Source organism: Cavia porcellus, unplaced genomic scaffold (assembly GCF_034190915.1).
Source record: "Cavia porcellus strain 051 isolate PalLab524CR breed Dunkin Hartley unplaced genomic scaffold, mCavPor4.1 scaffold_11, whole genome shotgun sequence".
Classification (NCBI taxonomy): domain Eukaryota; kingdom Metazoa; phylum Chordata; class Mammalia; order Rodentia; family Caviidae; genus Cavia; species Cavia porcellus.
This window is the reverse complement of record NW_026947494.1, coordinates 69,629,561-69,643,763: the sequence shown is the minus strand read 5'-3', so window position 1 is coordinate 69,643,763 and position 14,203 is coordinate 69,629,561. Positions and strand designations below refer to the sequence as shown.

The 14,203-nt window shown below is 36.4% G+C and overlaps 1 protein-coding gene and 1 non-coding gene across 2 annotated transcripts in view; both read left to right on the top strand.

Annotated features, from left to right (window-relative positions):
• The window catches only part of Rab2a (RAB2A, member RAS oncogene family), a 76,692-nt gene that overhangs the window by 29,576 nt on the left and 32,913 nt on the right, over positions 1-14,203 (top strand). The window contains exons 3-5 of the mRNA XM_063258461.1: positions 3,381-3,448; positions 10,944-11,026; positions 11,636-11,728. Of these exons, the coding sequence (XP_063114531.1) occupies positions 3,381-3,448; positions 10,944-11,026; positions 11,636-11,728 (244 nt within the window). The remainder of the gene's footprint in view (positions 1-3,380; positions 3,449-10,943; positions 11,027-11,635; positions 11,729-14,203) is intronic.
• LOC111755347 (small nucleolar RNA U13) lies at positions 6,398-6,499 on the top strand. Its single transcript, XR_002789905.2, has one exon. It is a non-coding gene; the product is annotated as a small nucleolar RNA U13 (small nucleolar RNA).

The window sequence follows — 14,203 nt, the reverse complement described above, 5'->3', positions numbered from 1 at the left end:
GACCTTTCTCACTGGAGCAGTCATGGTTATGTGGGTGGTGGCCTACAATTTCATTTCTATATTAATGGAATATAGCAATAGCTAATGTACTAATACTTGCTGTGTTTTGGGCACTGTTCTAATTCATATATAATAATCTTTTTAATCTTTAACAAAAGCTTCATGAGATGGGAATCATGAATACCATTTTACAGGTGAGCAATTTAAGACCTAGGAAAGGGTTAACACTTTCCTGCCAGTTTGGACCACTGCTGGGTGATACACACTGACTGTCTCATCAGATGTCTTGAACTACCAGTGGTTAGATATTTAACAACAGACAGTGGAGTTGAAATCAGAGCAAGCCAGCAGCAAAGTATGACCTCGCCATGCATGTATTAATAACTTGTCCAAGGTTACACAACCAGTAGGTATTAAGAGTGATCAGTAAATGGCATAATTACTACGTGAGAAGAATAATGATCTGGAGACAATTAACCAATGTGTATTTATATTCAGAATATTTTGTTGTAGGAAGTTGGTAGTGAATAACCTGTCAGAAAAATGAGCGTCACTTTCTAAGAACATACAGTTAAGATGAGATCTTGATGTTGGCTCTGCAGATAATTTCTCTAGTAGCCAAATTGACTATTAATTGAAAATTTATCGGAAAAGAGACTCAGAGGCATAGGGAATACTGGTTTAGCCTGTTTAAAAAAAAAGATAAGGAAATTTTTCTAAATGGAAATTTCAAGCATATATACACGTAAGGAAAAAGAACTTAAAATTTAAACAATCTAGGAAAGACGTAAGGTTTTGGTCTTCGCCGAGACTTCCTGGACACTTTTGATTTTAGGGTTTTCTGTGGCCAGATAGAATTTAAAGGTGAATCTAAATGTTGGATCCAGTTATGAAAAGTTAAGTGGCAAAGATTATGTTTCAGAAGCTGCAAATTAAGCTTTTGATAGGAAATTAGAAATCAGGGTTTCTGAACAGCTTCTAGGATGATAATATGTAATATATTAACTAGTGTTGATTTCCTGCTGTTTTATTTTGTAATTCTGTACCGTTTCTATTCTTTTTTGTTTTGTGTTTTAAAATAAAAAATTTTAAAAATCATGGTTTCTTAGTAATCAGTGCTTTTAAATTTTCCCTTTTCAGGTGTGTTTTTTCCAACCACCATTCTTTACCTCTTGCCTAAATAACACAATAGTCTTACAATTGGTCCTGTTTTGTTTTGTTTCCTCTCTGGAGCCTATTGAAAAATGAAGATAAAATATAAAGCATGACATTTCCCTACCTTAGAAACATTCTTGATTATTGTAGGTTTAGTTAAAATTGAGTCTGTGTTTAGAGGCACAAATGTTTGTTTAGAGACTCTAAACTTCAGTATCTTCTCTCTACCCACTTTATAAAATACAAACATATCAAACCAGGTTCTGGCGTCTGTATTAGGATTCGTTGAGTTGTGTGAAGAACCTAGAGAAGGGTGGACCTGTAGGATTGGGAAGGGACAGAAGCAGAGCCTTTTAAGAGGCCAGGAAGTGGGGCTGGGGATTTAGCTCAGCGGCATGCGATCCCCGGTACCGATAAAAAGGAAAAAGACAAAAAAAAAAAGAGGCCAGGAAGCAGAAGCTGCAGCAGCAGCCCTGTTGCAAGGCAGTTGTGTTAGTCTTGCAGTTCGTTTGAATAATATGGACTGTTACGGCGTGTTCCCAGATCATATCGGTATCTTTACCCTTCACGGGGTTTCGTTTCTCTGCAGAGGGAGCATCTTCTTGCCTCTGATGCTTTGTTTGCTCACCCTTGCCATCAGGAATGTTCGTATGTCTGTTTCTAGTTTGGAGTTGTTTTTGGTCAAAGTTAACATTCATTATATAGAAGATGTCTTACATCCTAGTGAGCAAAGCAGAGGTTTTGGATTGTGGTTAAAAGCCAGCCCATTTAAAACAATAGGAAGGGTAGAATTTCACTATACTCTGTTAATATAAGGAGTAGGTTCATAAAAAGGCTTCTGCATGTCAAATATCTCGCCAACATGTAGAAGTTGATGCTTTCGTACATTGCTTTTAAAACCTGTTGTACCATATGTTGCTGTTTTTGCCCCTCAAGTGCTTTCGTGTTCATGTCCTGATTTAGTGGTTTTGTTTGTATTCCCAACCTGTGGCATAGTATAGATAGGAATATATGTGTTTGAATATATGTGTATATTTTTATATTTGGTAAACATTTTTAGTACTTTCATATGGCATAATTCTATAGTTTCATGTGTTTTGTTCAAGTTCATCATGGCCTCTAGGCTTTTCTGGATGCCCTGTATCTCTCAGTCTGAGAAGCATGAACATCACGTTAGTTTCATGCAATCCCCTGTGCCCCTCAGATGGAATAAGTAGCAAAATGAAAAATAAAAACCATGGCAAGTTGTATATCACGGGATGACAAATTACTGTTCTGTTTCACCCTCCTAATCACAGTTAGAGGAATAATAGGAGATGCTGAAATGGAATTCTGACACTGCACCATACACCCTTCCCTGAGAAACTAGAAGCTTTTCCTGCCAGGATAACTAATACCTGGTTTCTGGAGATGAGGTGGGTCTTCCTGCCTTGGCTCAGACTTAAGTACTAAACTATATTCCACACACTAATGTTGTGGAGTCAAAGTTGTCTTCTCGTTTGTTCGCTGTTTTAAAATTATCTTGTTCTTCAGTTTTGATGATTATTTTCCAAAAAGATGATAAATGCAGTGAAAAAGTTGAAGAAGTAGACATGTAGGTGTAAAGTCTACATTCCCTTTGACTTGTAGTCATATTTCCTGTATTTGCCTAAAATTGCAGTAAGTTGAAAAAATAGAAATTTCATTTCAGCATTAGTGAAAATGTAGTGACAACCTAAATTTGTGATAGAAGAGTACCGATTAAGCGAATTACTACCAAAGAAATACTGTACAGACATTAAAAATAATGAAACGGTCTTAATGTTACTGATTTGCAAGAAAGTTTGTGACATGAAATGTCTTTGCTGTATTAATGAAAAACAAATTGGAGAACAGCATCACGCACATTTATGTAAAATAGTATATTTCTTTATCACGTGTTTGTATTCATGGAGCAATGTCTGAAATTACGTTAATTCTCATTTCTAATTGTGGCCCTTGAATTGCTCTTTAGTTGTCTCTGTGTTGCTGAGCTTTAAAACAAAATGTAGTTTTGTTTCTTGACATCTTTAGCTTGTGTCTTCTTGGCACTTCTACCTTAACTTATATATTTTCTAATAGCATCTACATTTTTAAAGGTGATTTGTATAACACATAGTATATCTTCAGGAATATTTTGAATATTAGTCCTTGAATGTGAAACAGATTTCACCTACTTTACATAAATCATTTTCTGTTCTTTTCAGGTGTAGAGTTTGGTGCTCGAATGATAACTATTGATGGAAAACAGATAAAACTCCAAATCTGGGATACTGTAAGTGTAGCAGATTATATGACCTGTAAAATTGTTTACAAGTTTATTTTATGCTTATTGTTCAGTGTCACTTTACACCTGCTTCAGCTTTTAGACACTAAAGTCCTGTAGCCATGAAGTGAGATGTGGTTTTCTCATGCGGTGATTCCAGCAGGTGTGCCCTCAGGTGGTGGGTGGTGCTGAACACATCTGAGTGAATGCAGATGCTATGTTAAGTGCAAATATCTTGAAAATTATATTTTAAAAATAATAAGCAAATCTGCTCTATACTTCTGGAATAAAGTAAGAATTTCTAATGTGATTTTTAGTCCTGACCATTTAAAACTACCTTGCTCCTAATTCAGTACCCTAATTCTGTCATATATTCCTGTTTGTTGAGTACCTAGTACTTGCCATGCTGTATAATTTTTAGTAGTGGTTATTCATCTGAACCACAGCATATAGAAAATGATATATGAGTGGCTTATTTTTCTCTATTCTCCAATCTTAGATGCATAAAAATGAAGTTACTTTATAAAGTGAATATGCTTTGAGGGGGTAGTTGAGACGGGGTCTCACTGTCTAGTGCCCGGTAGCCTTGAACTCTTATGTAGCCCATACTGGCCTCAAACTCACAGTGATCCGCCTGCCTAAGCCTCCTGAGTGCTGGTATTGTAGGCATATACCACCAGGCCTAGCTACAATATGTACGCTAACACACAGATTTCAAACTTTGTAGTTTCAAAATCTCTTTTTACTTTTTTTTTTAATTTATTTTTTTGTCTTTTTCGTTTTTATCGGTACCAAGGATCGAACTCACGACTGCCTGCTTGCAAGCCTCTGAGCTAAATCTCCAGCCCCAATCTCTTTTTATTTACTGAGGATTGCAAAGTGCTTTAGCTTATGTGGCTTGCAGGTACTGATATTTACTGTATCAAATATTAAACTGAGAAGTATAATAGGTACTCAGTTAAATTTTTGTTGTTTTTGCAGTGCTAGGGATGGAACCCAGGGCCTCACACACACTTGGCAGGTGCCCTACCAGTGAACTATACGTGCTTCTAGTTCATTTTATAGTAGCAATAATAAACTTACCTAGTACATTTGTTAAGCTGTTAGGATATGCACAGCAACTTTTATAAAGTGGAATCAACTAAAAGCGTGCCAGACTCATTTGTCAGGCGTAGCAGCTAGTGTAGGAAGGAAGTGTGGGTAACAGCCATTCTGACAGACAGGGTTTTGAAGCCCAGTGTAGTTACTGAAAAATGTTGCAAAACCTAGATTTCTTGATATTTTCTGTATGTTCCACAGCGCTGCCTTAAATCCTGCTCTGTCCTTGTGTAATCTGGGTTATTATGCTTTTAGGGTTCTTTGATAAAGATTCACATTTTCACTCTCTTAAGGGTTTCCTCTCTAATCCCACAGCATCTCAAAACCTTTTCAGTTTACATTCTTTCGGGCAATATGATTTCAAAATTACATGGAAATAAGAGTAAAATGCACAAAAGTTTTTTCTCTCCTAGAGGTTTAAACTTAAAACTCCCTCAGAGTACCTTGCCCAAAGTCCTGTGATGAGTAGCTTTTTGTTTTTAACCAAAAGCCAATAGCAGATGTGTTTACTAGGGCAAATCAGTGAACAATGTGTGTTGTGCCTGGTGGAAGAAGCACAGAGGAAGCCTGTGCTGTGCTCCCTGCCCGTCTTTTACCACTCTGTCCTGCACTTACTCACCTTTGACTTTATGACTGTCCTTTGCCTTCCCAACATATTCATTTAAATTTAACACAAACGTATACATGCACGCACACGGGTACGCACACAGTATGGACATTTTAGTTAAGTGCATTTATCTGCCCAGTTTCCTTATCAAAAATTTTATTTTAGACTTATAAATATTTTGCTATAAAATAATTAAACTGTTGATGTAACAACTTTGTCAAAAGTTCCTGGGGCTGCAGATTTAGCTCAACGGCATAAGCGCCAGCCCTGCAAGCAGGCAGTCTTGAGTTTGATCCCCGATACCAATAAAAAGGAAAAAGACAAAAAAAAAAAAGGTTCCTTCTCAGCGAATTGTAAGCTGTTTGTTTGTTTGTTTGTTTTGTACCTGAGATCAGTCTCATAACCTTGCACTCGCAGCCAGGTGCTTATGCCACTGAGCTAAATCCCTAGCCTATAAGTTTTTTTCTGTCCTTTGAAAAATGTGTCAGTTTTGGTTTTTTTTTTTTTTTTTTTTTTACTTTTTGAGACAGGGTCTGGCTATGCAGTTCAGGCTGGCCTTGAACTCACTTTGTAGCCCAGGCTGGTCTCAAACTCACAGTGATCCTCCTGCCTCCAATTTATACTCGATTTCTTATCAAATAATATTATTTTGTGTCAACATAGCATTGACTTCTTATCAAATAACAATATTATTTTGTGTCAACATAGCATTAAGGACGGACCACCTAATGCAGTGGGGCTAGGGAACAGTGCAGCCTCCCTCTCTCCTCTCACAAACCCCTGTACCCTCCCTGTGAGACCTGCAGATCCAAGTATTACACCTCTTTTGGAGCTGTTCATCAGCCTCTTCTTGAACAACTATAGAGACAGGATCTTAGGACATTTCCTTCTCCTCTATTGACTGTTCACCACCTCTGTCCTCTAGTTTCACTACCCTGGCAACATTAAAAGAATCTGAAGTTAGGGATTACATCCCCTTTTAAGTCTTTTTTTTTTTTTCAAACCATCTTCAAATACTTTTTTTTTAAAGCATTCAGTTGCCAGGCGTGGTGGCACACACCTGTAATCCCAACACTTGGGAAGCAAGGCAGGAGCCTTGCTGTGAGTTCAAAGCCAGTCATGGCCAGCCTGAACTTCAGAGTGAAACCCTGTCTCAAAAAAAAAAAAAAGGAATCTATTTAGTCAAGTATAGTATCTGACTTAATGCTCGGCATTTGACAACTTATTTGGCTACTTAGAATTCTTTTCTTCAGATCCTCAGGTTCATAAGCATGATGATTGAGTGTTCATGCTCTATGCATGATATGTGCCTCCTTTCAACCTTGTTACGACCTTGGCACATTATCCATCTGACGTGGAAGAAAAAAAAAGAATTCTTTTCTTCTCTTTGGTTTTTCTCTATGTTCTTCATAGTATACTTTTTAGATAAATGACAGAAGTATTGCAATAATGTTGATTCTTAGTAATTTAGTTTTTTACCTGTTGGCTCTTAGGGATCAATTAAAATAACCTACTTTAGTGCCCACTGTAAATATTCAAATATTCTTGGCACTCTGATTTAGTCTAGAGTTTAAGGAGGACTAAAGAGGAAAACTGCACTTGAGTGTTCATTTTATGTGGTCAGTAGTGTTAGGACCAGAAAACTATGTGACAGTCTGTTTGGATTTCCAAAAAGAAGGTGGTAACTGTGGACTACGGTAAACAGGCTTCCTAGCTTTGTGAAAAATTAGTTGTTTGAACTTGACCTGTAATGGAATAAAAATCGGATGGTTGGGGAAAAAGGGTTTCAGGCAAGAAGTTAAGGAGAGGCATATAAGTAACAGAACTGCATGAACAAGACATTTATTGAATAAGAAAAAATTCTATGGAGGTAATTCTGGATCAGATTTTCAAGATTTAATTCAAGTTACACAGAGATTTTTTGACCACTAACATAATGTACATAAAGTTATGTTTCACGGAGGTAAGAGAGGTTAAGATTACTGCCAGTTGCCAACCTGGTAAATACAAAAATTGGTATCAACAGAAAAATCTAGACATACAGGAAAGCCAACTTAAGGAATCTGTCTTCGGCTGTTAGAAGTGTTCTGAATGCACAGATCAAACTTTTTTAACCGTCCTCAGATGGAAATGAACATCTGCGTAAAGCTTACTCACAAATGAGCCGTGACTCTGATCTAACACCAAGCATTACTGAAAACATTTGTGCCCCTTTTCCCTTAAGGCAGACGTGCTGTGTTTTACTTCTTACTTACCTGAGTATCTTGCCGAGTTTTGGTTTTTTTTTTTTGGAAGTCAGCCTAATTGTGATTTGGTAAAGTCCATGTTCTACTCTGGCCATCCCTAACTCAGGTTTATGTTTTCGGGTTCTATTCACTTAGCTACTGCTTGTTTTGATTAAATTGAATTTTTAAAGAATATTCTCTGCTTCTATTAGAAATCCTTTAAAATCAAGAGTTCTTTCCTTGTTTGTTTTGAAGGTTTTAAAAGCCTCCCTAGTTCTCTTCACAATGAAGAATCAAATACAGCATGTGTGTTCCCTGAGTTAACATTCTTCGCAGTATAGTTCAGTTCAGATTGTAGACAGGTTTGCTACATGTAGGGACTTTTTAAAAGAACAAGCTTGTTACTGCTTTTATAGGATTAAGAGCTAGGTAGCCATTGGGCTAGATTTATTTTCTATGGAAAAAAAATTTTTTTTTTCATTTCAAATCAGCACTGGAGGTTTAGCCCAGCGGCACAAGTGCCTGCCTGGCAAGTGCAAAGTCGTGAGTTCAATCCGTGGTACCAAAAAAAATTTTCAAAACAAAACAGAGTAACAACAGTTAATACATTGTGTATTGTTATTGTCAAAGTAGTTACTCAAAGTACAAATTTATAGACATAAAAATTCTCCTAGTAATGTTAGCACAGACCTTTCTTTTCAATGAACTAAGAGACACTAGTAGTATAACTGCGTTGTTGTTTTTTTCTTTCACTTTTTCCCTTCCTTTCCCCTTTCTCCCACCCTAGTTTCCACTTTCATTTTGAACAATTTTTTTACCGTTTCACCATATCTGTTGTACATTTTGGATCTTATTTACTAGTTCGATTTGTCACATCAGTGAGACAATTCTGTGTTTATCCATGTGAGTCTGATTTATTTTACTTAGTATGGTCTATAAGTGCATCTATTTACCTATAAAAGTATAAAGTTTATCCTTTATTGCTAAGTAGGGCTCCATTTTATAAAAAGAACATATGTTCTTTCTTTGTTATCCATTTGTTGAGTGATGGCAGTTGGGTTGTTTCCAAGATTTAGCTATTACAAATTGTGCTGTTATACACATAGGTACACATATATTGCTGGGGCCAAATTTATGCACTTAAGTTTTTATGTGAGGTTATAGAGATGCTATAACTATATGTAGAGAAGCCATATTTATTAGGCAAGATTTTATTTCAAGACTCTCAGTCCCATTAACAGAGAACAGGCGAGAGTGATAAGTCTCAAAAATTTGGAAACTGTTTGTAGTATGGACCTTCACTTATTATAAAATAATTAGGTTTGAAGACGCACAGTTGCATTCATAGTCTTCGATTGGAAAGTGTGATTTGTGTTTTGTTTTGTACTGGGAATCAAACTCAGGACCTTGTGCTTGCCCAGCAGACACTTTTCCCTGGCACTGGAAAGTGTGGCTTTTATTTCCTTGAGTTTTTGTTTGATTTTGTGTTAAGGAAAAGAGTGTAGATGTGGTGGGTTTAGTGTGAAATGTTGATTGTGTAAGCTGTTTCCATATTGGAGACGTTTTTGTTCTTTGCAGAACAATTTGGGGAAATGGAACACTTTGTTGAATGCTGCTGTTCTTTTCCTTTAGATGCAGTGAAGTTTTATGTGTAGTAGTGCTTTCCCTACATCATCATTTTAGTTCATCCGTGCAGTAGTCCAAAGAAATTGTTTTAGAGGGCTTTTACTTGTGCTTGATGGGTTAGCCACGGGACTATAAGAGCTTTATACGTGATTTTTATTTTGACAATTCTATCTTTTTATATAAATGAATAAATCGAATCTCTGTAAAATGAACCACTTTAGAAATCTAGTCCTTAGCATTCCAATACTAAAAAATCAGCGTGAGAATTTCAGTTTTGAACTCTGAAGACTTTTTTGAAAGATACATGTCAATAAATATATAATTTCATACCCCTAACCAATTTTTAAGTCTCAAATTATGTGAGATAAGTTCACTTATTATATGATGGCTTTCTCAGTCTCGCATTTAGCATAAGACATTCTGGTTGCTAGAATTGGTTACCAAGAGAGGGTCTGATTGTTAATTTCCACATGGAAGATATCCTCATCAAATCTTAGAATGTCCACTTATCTAAGTTGAATGGAGGACTGAGATTTTATGCATGTACCTCAGACATTAGAATATATTCTTTAGGGCCAGGGATTTAGCTCAGTGGTACAGCACTGACTTGGCAAACTCAAAGTCTTGAGTTCAGTTCCCATTACCAAAAACTGTATGCATAGATTCTTTACTTCAGCACTTTCTCAGAATGCCAGTGGTCTGCCTGGCCCAGTGGAAGGCACTGCAAGGGTGGTGTTGGAGGGAGAGAGTAAATTGGAGGGCCAACAACAGCAAAATGTTGCAAAGTATTTATTGTTAGAACAGAGCAGAACATGAGTTTGTCTGTTTGCAGTTAGAGAGTGCAAAGTGCTTTATATTTACACTGAAAGATCAGAACTCTGAAATACAAAAACCAGAGCATTTTTCAAGTTACTAGATTTTAAATGCAAACTTTTAAAATTGGCTTTACGTTTACTTAATTAGAATTTTTTTTTTTTTTTTTTTTTTTTTTTTGCAGAGGTAGACTAGAAGTGATTAAGAATAAAAATGAACTTTTGATGAGAACTGTCTCAGGGCGGGGGATGTAGTTCAGCAGCACAGCACCTGCCTGGCAAGTGTAAGGTCATGAGTTCCATCCCTGGTTCCAAAAAACCAAAAGCTCAAAAAACTGTCTCGAATTTTAAACTTAGAGGAGGCAAGTCGGTGTTTCCCTCATCAGCCTTTCCTTTACAAGCAGCACCGAAGTTTCCATCGTTTAGGTGTCTTCTTTCACAAGTGACTTTTACATCCTGTTGGCTTTTGACAAGCGTTGTATATCAGATACAGAAAAAATTAAGTGTGAAGAAAAATATTATATAAATTAAATTTAGGACCATTTTCTGTTTTTCATAATAAAATGATTGCTCAAAGAATTCCATTTTAGGACTGCTGAAAGCTCACTGCAGTTTATGATATAACTGATAGAATCCGAATCCTTGGCCTTCCAACAACCTTTGCACCAGCAGATGGTGGGTGTAAAGATGTCATTCATCATTTATTTACAATGGGCTTTATTTATTCTAGCGTCAACAGCTGCCCTAGGGAGTGGGTTATTGAATTCAAATGTGAAGCTCTGGGTTATTTGCTTCCTTTCAAATTTGTCTTCAGAGCTTAGTTGCTAGGCATCCATTCTATGTTCTAATAATGACTCATGTATTGTGAAACCTTTCAGTAAATTGGGTTGTCAGGGATTGCCAGAAAGGGTTAGGGGTCTTGTTTGGGGTTGAGGGGTGAGAATTGAAGAAACAGCCGGCAAGTGCCTCCCAGTGCTCCCATAAGGTGAGCCAGTAGTAGCATTACGTAACTTTTCCCTGAAGCTGAGTTTCATCCCTTTGCGCTCCTTCCTCCATGTCCTGTGTCATCAGTCATGTGGAATTGTAAAGGACCTCACGTTAAAGGAGCATTCATTCAGCCATTCCTTTCTTCACAGGCAGGGCAAGAGTCCTTCCGTTCTATTACAAGGTCGTACTACAGAGGCGCTGCGGGGGCTTTGCTAGTGTATGATATTACAAGGTGAGTGCTTGTCAGTTTTCTTTCATTTTTTAAAATTTTAATTAGTATATGTCTGCATTACATGATCATTACAGTCATCCTTGGGAATTGATCCATGTTTTGTCTATAGTTTCGTGGTCAGTTCAGACAATCTTTCTGTTCAAAGTATAAATGCCAGTAATAAAAATATAATTTTATCTTTATATCCTGGCTATTCACCTTTAAAACTTTGTGTCTTGAATCACATTTAAATGTATTACAGAAATATGTGATTGAATTCTTTTTCTTAAATGAGCATCCCAAATTAATCAATTTGGTAATACTATTTATTCATTGTAATTTTCTAAAGTGTGGTTACATTTAATTTCTAAAGTGAATATCAGTGAACTCTAAACCTGGGTACTACACTCGAAATCTCTTTCTCATCACATAAGTGGATATGGCAAAAATGGTGATTGTTAATGGAATGTTTGCTCTTTTTTTCTTTTTTTGGTAACAGATCAAACTCACAACCTCATGCTTGCCAGGCAGGCAAGGTGCCACTGAGTTGTATCTCCAGTCCATTCACAGTTTATTATACAGCACTGAGACAAATACTTTGAAAATAATCAAATTATTATCCATTTTCAGGAGAGATACATTCAACCACTTGACAACCTGGTTAGAGGACGCCCGCCAGCATTCCAATTCCAACATGGTCATTATGCTTATTGGGAATAAAAGGTAAAAGACTAATTTAGAGCTTGCTTTGCATTACTGATGAACACTGTAGGTTTCTATTTGTGTGACTGTTGTTCTTTTTTTGTCTACATTTAAATAACTGGTTTTTAAAATTTTAAAAGTTTGTAATTCTAAGGTACTTCTTTTGATTTTTAAAACACAGATGAGGTTTTTTTCAAAAATTATTATAACTTGAGATAGTTTTGTTCAAAAGTGCACTTAAAAAAATAATCTGAAAGAATTTTATCTGATTACTAATTTAAAATAAAACTCACCATTAATTGAGGACTAAGTAACTGTAAAATATTGCTCAAAATTTTTTTGAAGTGTTTGCCAGGAGAATAATATTTCAGAATAATATTTCCCATTATCATGTCAGTGTGCATAACATGAATTAACACAGTAGAATTATCATGTGACAGCTCTGGCCTGGAAGTGGGGAAAGTGTGGCAGACGAGGATCCAGACTGGCGAGTGCTCGTCTTTGTAACCTTCCCGCTCCCCGGCCAGCAGCGCTGCTGGGTGTGTTTCCCTTCTTCCAACCTTGCAGCCTTTTCAGCTGTTGAGATCAGAATTCTTTTCTGGACCATGTGGGAAACTGCATGAGCAAGCACCCTGGAACCGGTTCCTCGTAATCATCAGCACCATCCTCTGGTTGTACTGATTGTGCACATCCTGTGGTTTTAAGTCTAGCTTCAGCCCTGGATCATACAACATTGAGGTGAAAGCCTGGGGACTGGGCTCAGTGGCACAGTGTCTGCCTGGCAAGCACAAGGTCACAAGTTCGATTTTCGGTACCAAAAGAAAAATGTTAGCTTTCTGCCTCACACTCCATGCCAGACTGGGGCAGTTTACAACCATGAATCTGTCCTTTGTCTTCATCCCTTTGTGGGCCTTTCTGGCCCAGCACTGACAGAAGTTGGATATGACTTTTTTGTGAGAGACTGACTTCTAAGTACCAAACATCATTTCGTGTCTGTGGCTCAAGTGATAATTAAATTGTTCTGGACCTTGAAGGGGAGCTGCTGGAAGGCCTAAGACCCAGAGGAAAGCACCAAATGAAGTGTTCTTCTGCTTACATGAATTGTGATTGGTAAATCATAGACTTCTAATCAACTCAAAGCTGAGTTATTTAGTATCTGAGTTACGGATACCTTTTATCCCTATGTAAGTAAAGTTTGGTTTTGGCCCCCCCCAAATTCAATAAGATTATTCAGATGAATTTCTGAAAATCCCAAAACACTGTGAATATTTAGTAAACATTAATACTTCAGGCTTATCTGCTTACCTTTATTTTAGTGTTGTCTTGTTAGTTTTTTGGCCTTGTAGAATATTACAGCAGTACAGCAGTACTGAGGAATGCTTTTGTTTGCACACAATTCAGTTCTCCACCAAAAGCATCCAACAGTTTTGCTTGCATTCTCAAACCCCATGTCAGGCAACAAACATGACCTCAGCTGTCTTCCCCAAAATTATAGAACAAATGAAGTTCATGAACCAAGTTACTGCCGTATCTGCAATGAACATCCTTGTGTGTTAAGCTTGAAATGATAATTCCTAAAGGTAATGAATCTGAAAACAGTGGCATGACCTAAGTTCTAGAAACTTTCAAGAATGTGGGAACATTTTCACTAAAATTGGCAGAAAATTGTTTTTTAAATGGTAGTCACAGAATTCATCTTACAGGTTTATAAAATAGATACTGGTTATCCTATAGGTTTATAAAATAAACATTGTTAAAAGGCAATAAAAAGAAATAAAATCAGTTCTCATGTGATAATTAAAACAAGATATTGAGAAAATAAGGCATAATGACAAATCAGATTTTTAATTTATCTCTTAATTAAAGAGGAAACCAGTAAGATACTGCAACTACATCAAAAGACAGTTCAACATTCTCTACATTCAGTCAATTAAGGAACACTGAAATGAATTTACAGATGATGCAAAATTGAACAATATTCACAAGGTAATAATTAATTCTATAGGACATAGTCTTCATTAATATGGATGGAATTTTTTGTGTTATTACCTGTTTTCTACAAGTTAATCTCTAGCTCTACAATCTTGGAAAATGTGTAGGATACAGAGATTATAACTCTAAGCACATATATTAGGAAGATATATCAAATCACGATGTAAGTTTTCACCTTAAGTAACTTAGAAAGGTAAGAGCATATTAAACCTAAGAGAGAAGGAGACAATGTAGAGAAAACCAGTAAATCTAAAAGCTAATTCTTGAGAAGATAAATAAAACAGATACTGATCAGAAAAACACATACATTACCAATTAAGGAAAGAAAGGGTGACATAACTACAAATCCTTCATATATAAAAGGGTAAGAGAATATCGGAAACAGGCTAAATGGAGAAGTATACCATGTTTATGAATTGGAAAACTAAATATTATTAAGATAGTAGTTCTTCCTGAATTTATTTAAAGGTTGTGATCCCAATCAAAATACTCATGCTGTTTTAA